We start from the raw sequence: 10,356 nt of genomic DNA, 5'->3' as shown, positions 1-10,356 counted from the left end.
TGGGAGAATATACCCACTTAAATCAACATTAAACAGAGCAATGTCTGACATATTATTGTTATATGACCCAAAACTAAATGAAACTACTAAATGCCATATATACATATTCATATTCACTTACTCTGATTATTTTACAACAATATATCCCCAGAGTTAATTAACATCAAACTATCTCAAATGGCTCTGTTTACACAAACCAATGCACATTAATTAGTATGTGACGCAGTTGATTTTAACATCACATTGGATTCAACTCCGATTGGTTTAATGACAAAACTATCCTTTATCTCTTCGTCACAACATGCATATTTCAATATTTACTCATTATCAGTTAGTTATCAATCATATTTCTTATCGTAAATCATTAATTGAACACATATGACTGATTACAGAGTAACAACAGAGTAACAAAACACTCACCGGAGTTCTTCGAAATAAAAGTATGAAAAGATGTTTCTTCCCCCGGATTTCACTTGAAAAGAACTTTAAAACTTTGTCTTCACAATCTATTGCTCTCTTTTATAATAATTACATTCTTAATCGTCCTTTTTTCTCTGCTCTCTTTCTCGTTTTTTTGCAAAAATGGCATTTCTTTTCAGCTATTTTAACTTTAACACGGAGAAGCGCCCTCTAGTGGAGAACAGCAGTCACTACACTTTTTTTTTTTTTTCAAATTAAGAGTCTGTTTACTTCCTACATTTAAATGGGTTACATCATTTTTTTCTATCAGCTCAGATTAGTAGGTTAATGTTATCGTTAGTTTAGCTACCATAGTGACATAACGTTACTGCATTCTTCCCGTTCGGGAATGCTAACATGAGCTATTGCTAGCAGATACAAAGTTTCATAGTCAAATATGTATGAGGAGGCGTATAGCTTAAACCCCTTGTCCATTTTGGTGACAGGAGTTTTAGATGTCAACCTGCATCTAGAGTAAAACAGTGCCATATCCAACGTAGCAGCGGACCTGAACCGGATCTGACACCTGTTTCGAAGAATGCGGAAGTAAGTTGCGTATAGAGCCTATTATGTGGTTTTGTTTCATTAATTCAGTGTATACTTTTTTTCTTGATTTACACCGAATGAATGGTGGGGTACATTGTAACATGTGAGGGGCATGTTGTCACACCACCATATGACAGCTTAAAATGTTATCTGATTCTGACCTAATCAAAAAATTATCCAAGACAAACAAAAATATTTTCTACATAAAGTACAATCATTAACTTTTTCATATAAAATAATGGCATTTTTTAATAATTAAAAATAAAACTATTTTTTGAATTTGACAACGAACACACTAGAAAACACAGCTATACAACATACACTGTAAAAAATTTGGAGTAAGATTTACTTGAAAAAAGCTTGCTAATTTTTTTCACTCAGAAAATGCTAGTAAATTTACAAAGTTTGCCAAGTAAAAACCTAAACATATTCATCAGTAGCTTTAATTAGAAATCTTTAAGTTAAATTTACTTGAAATATGGAATTAAGTAAACTTTACTTAACCTAGTTAAGTGAAAGTAACAAAGATAATAAGTCATTTTAACTTGGCTAGTAAATGGTTGATTAATATCGATTTAGTTGAAAATTCCTTTGCATTACATTTCACTCAAACAATAATATTGAATTATACCAATCATTTATAGTATGTGCTTTACTTAGATTATCTAAGTAACTTATACTACATCATGTCAGATGTTAAGTCTCATGTGAATGCAAAGACCTCAATACTTCGTAGACAATACACAATGACGGTAACATTTGATGGATCATTTTTGTGTTTGAATGTGTCATTTTGAGCAGAAAATTTACTTGAAATGTCACAAAATGGCAAGTTACTAATCCTGACAACAAAAGCAATGATAAAACAGTGTAAATACAGCTGGAAAACAGTGAAAAATTAACCTCATTAATTATTCAAGGTCCAGTGCATGATGGGAACCCCAGTATCAGAAAAGTTGAGTAATTTTTACTTAATTTTATTGAGTTAATATTTACGTTTCCATTTCTACTCGCTTGAATTAAGTACTGATATGGAATTTACTTAGTTTTTTTAATTCTTGCCTGGACTAACTTTTTCATGTAAATTACATTGTTTTTTTTCAGTAGTATTTACTTCACCAAAAAATCATTTTTTACAGTGTAGTTCAAAACATAATAATAATTAATAATTTCTGAACATTGACTCTCAGTCATTATTCACCTTTTTCTTGTGGTTTATCAATAGAATTCATAAAAGTATAGAATAGAATAGAATAGAATATTTCGAATAGGGGCTCATTGTAACGCAGTGTGACAACATGCCCCGCCTGCACAACTAGGATTTAAACCCTGCGAGTGTCTTCTGGGCCCAGTTTTTCAAAAAATGTAATCTGGATCAAATTGATCCGGATTTGGAAATCCCATGTTTTGCTATCCAGGATCACCTGATCCATTTTACTTTTATGCCAGTTTTTTAAAGGAACCTTGGATTGGATCACTGTGATCCAAATACCAAATTTCAAGATTACCAAATCCTGTTTACTAGAGCCTTAAATGGAAGCAACAGTGTAGCCTACTGGCTTAGCAAAGAACAACAGTTGGCAAAATACCGGTGGCCACAAATAACCATTGTTTATTTTAATTTTAAGAAACAGAAACACTGTAATAAACAGAAACATTTTACTTTCCTTATTTTGTTATAATGTTAAATTGTAGATTTTGTTGTTTTACCATATCTCATTAGATGTGACATGCTTCATATATGCTTCAAATATGAAGAAATGTATATCATCAGTAAACATTGATTTTGTGATCATTCACTTAAAAAAAAAACCTCTCTGGTTTTATTTGGTTCGAAAAATCACAACTGAATCCACCCTTCTGATGGGATCAGGATAATCCTGTTTTTTTTTTGGATCAAATAGATCCCAAACCGAGTTCAAAGTTCTGAAAAACCCAAAGGGCAGGTTTGATCCAGATCAAATTTAAGATCGGATTACATGATCTGATCTTAGTTCAGAATCCCTCTTTTGCTTTTGAAAAACCCAAAACCCAGCTTTTGGACAAACTGCACTGGGTCCCACAGAGTGTTTTATACCTCCCCAAAGATGAAGGTGGGCAAGGTTTGATTCACTTACAAAGTAGAATGGCTGCTTTTCGGTTACAGTTTTTAAAAAGATTACTTGATGGTTCTACAGATTTCAGCTGGCGTGCTGCGAGCTGCACCATTTTGCACACTGTTGGGGGTTTCGGACTGGACAAATCCCTCTTTTTAATGGATCCAACCAAATTGGATTTATCGGAACTGCCTGCTTTCTATCGAAATCTTTTCAAGGTGTGGAGTTTTTTTTCGTGTTCACAAGACTGAGAACTCATATTCTCTCCACTGGCTTTTGCAGGAACCACTGATACTTGGGGCCCGCTTGGACATTGCTACTCACTGCAATCTGCCGGGGTTCAGCACCATATTTCTGAAATCCAAGGTTTTTACTTTGGGACATTTGTTGACTTTAACTGGGCCTCAATTTGAGAATGTGGATGTCGTATCCAAACATTTAGGAATCAGATCTGTTCGCTTATTAACTCGTTTTTTTTGTCAAACTTAAATCATGTTTTACAGTTGAAGAAGATCACTTGTTAAGAGACTTTTTTACAGGGGTTTGTACTCCTGATGTTGAGGATCCCTTTCCGTGTTTGATTATTCAACCCAATCTTGAAGAGGGTATAGGTTTTTTGCTGAAATCAGGTGAATCTTTGTTTTTAGATTTCTTGTCAAGTGAAGGAAAAAAACTGTATAGAGCATGTGTTTTGGTTTTTAATAAGAAAACGTTAGAAAAAAGAACTGATACACCATGGCGTTCTGTTTTCAAACTGAGAAATGATGTAAAACCTGAATGGAGATCATTATATAAGCCACCATTGTCTAAAAGGTTTGGTGATATACAATGGAGAATTCTCCATGGGGCCATTGCTGTCAATTCTTTTATTTCGTTGCTGAATCCAGAAGTTAATTCTGTTTGCCCTTTCTGTCTTCAAAGGGAGACTGTTTTCCATGCTTGTATGCATTGTTTTAGATTAGAACCTTTGTTTATGAGATTAAAAGAATTGTTTTGTAGGTTTAATGAAACTTTTTGTATTGAGACTTTTATTTTGGGTTTTAAGTACTTTCAGAAAGAACGTTTTACCTGTCAATTGTTGAATTTCATTTTAGGGCAAGCAAAAATGGCTATTTATATCAGCAGGAAAAACAGAGTGGAACAAAAGGGTAGCGATGATGTGAACGTGTGTTTTTTAACTTTGATAAAATCTAGAGTTTTGATTGATTTTCGGTTTTATAAAACTATGAGAGATCTTTCAACTTTTGAAATGATATGGTGCAGTTTGTGAAGGTGATTTGTTTTTTTCTTTGTATTTTCATTAGGTATTAATATCCTTTGTGTAATGTGTTGAATGTATTATATGGTCAGTTTATTGTGAAAAGATACTGTTAAAATTGTAAATAAAGTTTTTTTCAAAATTCAAAATTCTCTCTCTCTCTCTCTCTCTCTCTCTCTCTCTCTCTCTCTCTCTCTCTCTCTCTCTCTCTCGCTCTCTCTCTCAGGGGAAGTGGGCGTCTCTGACACATTCAGCTCTTCATGTTAAACATGTAACCAGGAAGGAAACACTCAAAACTCTTCTGAACACACATCGAGAGCTTCAGAAGAACTGAATCTACTAACAACAGAGAAGATCATTTAATAAGAGAGAAGAATGAAGATCATCTGGACTTTCACTCTGCTGATGATTCCTGGTAAGAATCTGAACTCAGAGTAAATCATGAAAAACAGCACAGAATTGATGAGGAGCGTCTTTAACTTCATTCTGTTTTATTGACTGTTGAGGAAAGTTAATTTCTGTGTAAATTAAAGTGTTTTAATGCTGGTTTGTTGTAGGTGTCGTGAGCTCCATGAGTGTGACAGGATATTCAGGAGGAGGAGTCACGATCACATGCAAATATGATGAAGGATATACAGATTATAAAAAGTATTTTTGTAAAGGTGAATGGTCAGAGTGCAGAGATCTCATCAGGACTGATATTAAAGATAAATGGGTTCAGTCTGGAAGATTCTCTCTGTATGACGACACAAGATCAGAAGTCTTCACTGTGACCATCAGAGATCTGAGAGAAGAGGATTCTGACACGTACTACTGTGGAACTGATATATATGCAGAAATAGATTTATACACTGAAGTGAATCTGGAGGTTTTAACAGGTGAGTAACTGAGACCCTCAAACTCATGATGATCTCCTCAACATCACGATACTCAACACTGACTAATTACTGCCGTAATAACACACATGAAACTCATCAACAACCTTGTTGTCTCCCGATGTAAGATTTAATTTAATTGCATTGATAAATGTTGCAGCAAAGTGAGCAACAATGTGTTAATATTGAGAACAAAATAATAAATTATCTTGGTTTGTGTTCAACAGATCAACAAATCAGGACAGTGAGAGGATATTCAGGAGGAAACGTCATTATAAACTACAAATATGAGATTCAAGAAGAGAATCCTGTGATAGACGTCTGTAAAACTGCAGATCAGTGTTTTACTGTAATAAACACTAACAGAAGAGCAGAATGGAAACATGACAGACGATTCTCCGTTCATGACAGATCTGCAGGACTCTTACTTCTGTTTATCAGAGATCTGAATGAGAACGACTCTGGAGAATATAAGATTATAGTCAAAGTTTCTGAAGATTACAGTTTCTTCTCTGAGTTTAATCTGGACATTAAGAAGGGTGAGCTGCTTTCAGTCATTTATGCATTATTTGACAGAATCCATGAATATATCTGGTGATTGTAACATTGCTGCACTTTATCTGGATCTTAAACAGAGGATTGTTGTGTGAAGAGCATCAGTCTATCAGCTTCTGCAGGAGGATCTGTGAACATCAGCTGCAAATACCCACAATCCCACATTCGTGATGTGAAGTTTCTGTGCTGGAGATCTGGAGCTGATCTCTGTGCTAAAGAGACGTCTGTGAATGAGAGCAGAAGATGGAGGGATGAGGGAAAGATCCGGCTGTATGATGACAGAGAACAGCAGCTCCTGATGGGAAGCATCAGTCATGTGACTGAAGAAGATTCAGAATACTGGTGTGGAGTTCAGTCTGATCAAGGACACAAGATCTTCATCACACGAGTCCTGATCAATGTTACAGGTACGGATGCAGATCACTGTGTGTCATGTGTCATGTTTGCAGCTGGTTCTGTTCAAGCAGGTTTAACCACAGGATTATTTTTAATTTGGATGTTTGTTCTGTTCAACAAAGCAAAACCACAAACAGTTAAAAAGAGGAAGTATAAAAACAAACTACAGTTTATATGTTTACAGTTTATGAAGGTAAAAGTGCAGCTTTGCATGAATTCTGGTAGTGAAAGTGTGAGTGACATCAGTAACACGTATCATGAGAAAGAGATGTCAAGTTCTGTGTGTGAAAAAAAACATCCTTTAGAAATTCATTGTTTTATTGTTTTATATACTGTATATAAGTTCCTGAAACATCATCACCATTATTATCAACTACAACATCTTCATCATCATCATCATCACCACCTCCATCCTCATCATCATCATCCTCATCATCTGCTTCTTCTTCCTCATCAGTCGAAACTTCACCGTTCACAGGTGTGTCCACATCAGCCGGTGATCTTGTGCTGAAATACAAACATGTGATCAATGGCTGTAACTTGTGAGGAGGCTTGACCCCCCCTAGTGACTGAAATATATTACTAAACATAAAAATACATGATATTTCACCTCCAAATTAAATAATACATTTAATTGTAATATTTTATTAATTTAAATAAAATGTTAAATCGTTAATTATTAACAACAACAACCATAATAATAACCCAATCATTCTTGTTTACATACTGGACTTCCAGTGAATTCTCTGGTTGAAAGACATTATAACGTATAACTCTTGACTAGGTAGGATACCGCACTTCCATCCACAATAGCAAAATATTGTGGAATGTTTTTTGGGATTTCACAGTGTGTGACGTTGTGTTACTGTCTCTTTAAACCATCACCGGTGCAGGTTTAGTGTCGCTTTTACTGGGTCAGTTCCTCTTTGTGGTGCCAGATCAAACTTTGGTGGAAAACGTGTTTAACTTGTAGAATGTTGCATTTTGAATTGTTGTGTTACAGCCTATAGGGTCCAAAAAATGTATTTAGGACAAACTAGCTGGTACATTCAACTAACTAATGGGTCGTGTGAATGTACAATGTTAAACCTGTGAATCCAGTATCACGGTCTGGCTAATCCTACTCCAAACGTCGAGCTACGCCCATGATCTGATATTTAGCTCAGATTATCAGATTATCTGATTATTTCTCCTGTGTTTTCAGGCTCTTCTCTGATCGTTCCTCTGGTTCTGATCATCGCTGGACTCTTATTACTGTTTCTCTGTAAGAAGCGTCATTCTCGAGGTAAAACTCATTCAGATTCAGAAACACAGATTTGTTGATCTTTTTCCCACTTTGATTCTGTCGCCACCTATTGGCTACAACAAGATGTGAGCAAAATACAGATATTTGATGATGTATGAAAAAATGTACACAAGATATCAGTGTTGAAATGCAGAATATTGAATTTAGGAATAATTGTTTTTGGCAGGTGGTGATTCGTCGTCTCAGACTGGACCAGGAAAACATGAAGTGGTGAGTCCAGTTACTGTATAAAATAAGATGTTTATTTTTTTATTCATAATCACTATGAATTCTAATGCCTTCAATTTCTCTGTCTCTCCTCAGGTTTCTCACACTGGTTGCGATTATGAGGAGATTAAAGACACTCACAAACAATTACCCACAAACCCCTCTGATTCTTACAATACTGTTTATGCCACTGCCCAATTACCCACAAGCCCCTCTGATTATTACAATACTGTTTATGCCACTGCCCAACTACCCACAAGCCCCTCTGATTCTTACAATACTGTTTATGCCACTGCTCAATTACCCACAAGCCCCTCTGATTCTTACAGTACTGTTTATGCCACTGCTCAATTACCCACAAGCCCCTCTGATTCTTACAATACTGTTTATGCCACTGCCCAATTACCCACAAGCCCCTCTGATTCTTACAATACTGTTTATGCCACTGCTCAATTACCCACAAACCCCTCTGCTACAGTTGAGAAAGGCACTGGTGACTCTCAGTGCTTCATCACATCTGCTGAGGATCTGAATTATGCATTGGTGAATTTCCACAAGAAATCTGACTGTCCTGACAGTGTCAGTTTCAGGAATAATCAGGATTACAGTGAATACGCTGCTGTCAATCATCTCACTGCTTGACGAGACACAGCAGAGGTTATAAATCAGCTCATCTTGAATGTTTGAACCTTGGCTTTGGCATTAAGTTTCCATGTAGCTGTTCCTGCTTTACTGGACCCATCCGGCTCCCAGGCTCTCTTCCTTCACTGGTTCCCCCAGTTCCTTAGCTCAGTATGGTAAATGTGCTTGTGCAATTTAAAATAATCCAATTAGGATGTAAAAATTAAGCACTGAAACATGTGATGTCTTTTAGAAGACAAGTGTTTATGTTTCTGAATGTGCCGAAGTTAGATGTGTCTTTCAGAGTTGTACATGAAGGAAAATCATACAAGCTTTATGCCAGTACAGGTATCTTAAAGTGTTTTGAGTGTGGAGATCTTGGGCACAACAAGTTGACATGCCCACAGAGTCCAGGCTAATCAGGAGCTGCTGGGCCTAGTGGTGTAACTGGTTATTAATACAGCCTCAGGCTGAAGAAGAGACTATCACTCCGAAACATGAATCACGTGAAAGTGTAGACAAAAATCTAAATAAAGGAGATAAAATGGTGGATGTGGCACAAGAGCATGAGGTCTTGCAACACAGTACAGACACAGTGGAAGAGAAAGTAAGTGAAAGTGCTGCTTGTGAAGTGATTAGTATTAAAAATACTGGAAGCTTAAATTATGTTGAAAAAGGTGAGGATTATGGAATGAGGGAGGATGATACACTGTCTGGGTTGTTGGACATTTCTGAGTTTGGGTTGCAGAATATAGATGAAACATATTCGGTGAAAGAGATAAATGATTTTTTGGACTTAAAAAATTAAGAATTTTTTTTTTTTTATGCATTTCTGACATCCAAAGGCACAAGAAGACATTTTCTCCCTTTATTCTGTGGACTTTAATGTAAATATTCTATCAGTAGATGAAACTGCAAAAGCAAGAGCACTGTTAACTAAAGTCTGAAGGAATAACATTTGTTTTGATTAATGTATATGCTCCTAATAATGGACATGAGCACGGTTTTAGAATTGAGTCATTCAGAAAATTTGACCTTTTAATGTCATATTATTACAAGATATTAGTTTCTGTGAAAAGCTTTAGGTTTTTTGGGATTAGTGGAAACTTAAGACACTTTTGAAAATCTTGGTCAATGGTGGGTTGTAGGTACAGTAAAGCTAATAATATATTTTTTGTCAAAACTATACTTTTCATAATACTGCATTTATGACAACAACAGTTAACAGTTTACAAAGAGACACTGCATTTCTGGAAAAATACATGTTAAATAATAAGGGAACTGTGAATAATGAAAGGTTAAATAAGAAATAAGAAGAACTTGGGTGTATTTTTTTTCAAGAAAACATAAAAGGAGCGCTTATAAGATCAAGAATTTGCTCGATCAAAGATAAGGGGCATAAAGATATAGTGCAGTTTTATCTTTAATTCCTAAAAAAGGAAACTTGGGAGTCGGGGGACTATTAAAAAAACTGGAGACCGGTGTCGTTGCTGTGTTAAGACTAAAATATTCTCAAAGGTACAAGCAAACAGACTTAAAAAATATTTACATGTATTATAACCATCTCGTATTTTTAATGCAAAACAAAGTTATACAACGCAATAATGGGGGATTCAGTTTGCCTAATAGCTTTTCAAGAAGGAAAAATACTCCCCAAATGAATAAACACTATATTCTTTTAATATCCTTATGCAAACAAAAATAATTGTCAACACCCAAAAAGCAAATACAAGAAAAAGAAAAAGCAACTACAATAAACAAAACAATCTAACGAATAGGTGCTTTACAGGAATTGGTCATTAGGTTGCACAATTCAATAAAGTGAAAATTAATCTGTCTAAGTCTTAGTTCATCAAACAATGTCCAAAGTTGAAGCAGTCCTTTAGTAGATGAATAATCCATCCATTTGTGATGAATTCACTCCAAACGAAAACAGTTCTCATCCATCAGACTCTTCCAAATCAGGAACAGTCATAAGTAAGCCAAAAGTCCCAAGCTTACATCCCTCTGGACTTTAAATCCATATTTAGTTTGCAT

General features: G+C 35.4%; 1 protein-coding gene across 1 annotated transcript; it reads left to right on the top strand.

The window, feature by feature from the left end:
• Positions 1 to 4,557: 4,557 nt before the first annotated feature.
• On the top strand, positions 4,558 to 9,274 carry LOC311077657 (polymeric immunoglobulin receptor-like). Its single transcript, XM_084106239.1, has 8 exons — positions 4,558 to 4,774; positions 4,917 to 5,237; positions 5,462 to 5,773; positions 5,870 to 6,196; positions 6,529 to 6,663; positions 7,390 to 7,470; positions 7,658 to 7,701; positions 7,795 to 9,274. The coding sequence occupies exons 1-8, from the start codon at positions 4,735 to 4,737 to the stop codon at positions 8,338 to 8,340; spliced, it is 1,806 nt and encodes a 601-aa protein (XP_083962365.1). The 5' UTR covers positions 4,558 to 4,734; the 3' UTR covers positions 8,341 to 9,274.
• Positions 9,275 to 10,356: the final 1,082 nt, after the last annotated feature.

Source organism: Abramis brama (genome assembly GCF_963993115.1).
Source record: "Abramis brama genome assembly, chromosome: 2".
NCBI lineage: Eukaryota > Metazoa > Chordata > Actinopteri > Cypriniformes > Leuciscidae > Abramis > Abramis brama.
The sequence above is the reverse complement of the archived record's forward strand: the minus strand, read 5'-3'. Positions and strand labels throughout refer to the sequence as shown.

Excerpts from the sequence above, each read along its gene's own strand:
- LOC311077657 (XM_084106239.1), top strand. The coding sequence starts at position 4,735 with ATGAAGATCATCTGGACTTTCACTCTGCTGATGATTCCTG. Across the intron at positions 5,238-5,461 it reads GAATCTGGAGGTTTTAACAG|ATCAACAAATCAGGACAGTG; the intron begins GTGAGTAACTGA and ends TGTGTTCAACAG. Across the intron at positions 6,197-6,528 it reads AGTCCTGATCAATGTTACAG|TTCCTGAAACATCATCACCA; the intron begins GTACGGATGCAG and ends ACTGTATATAAG.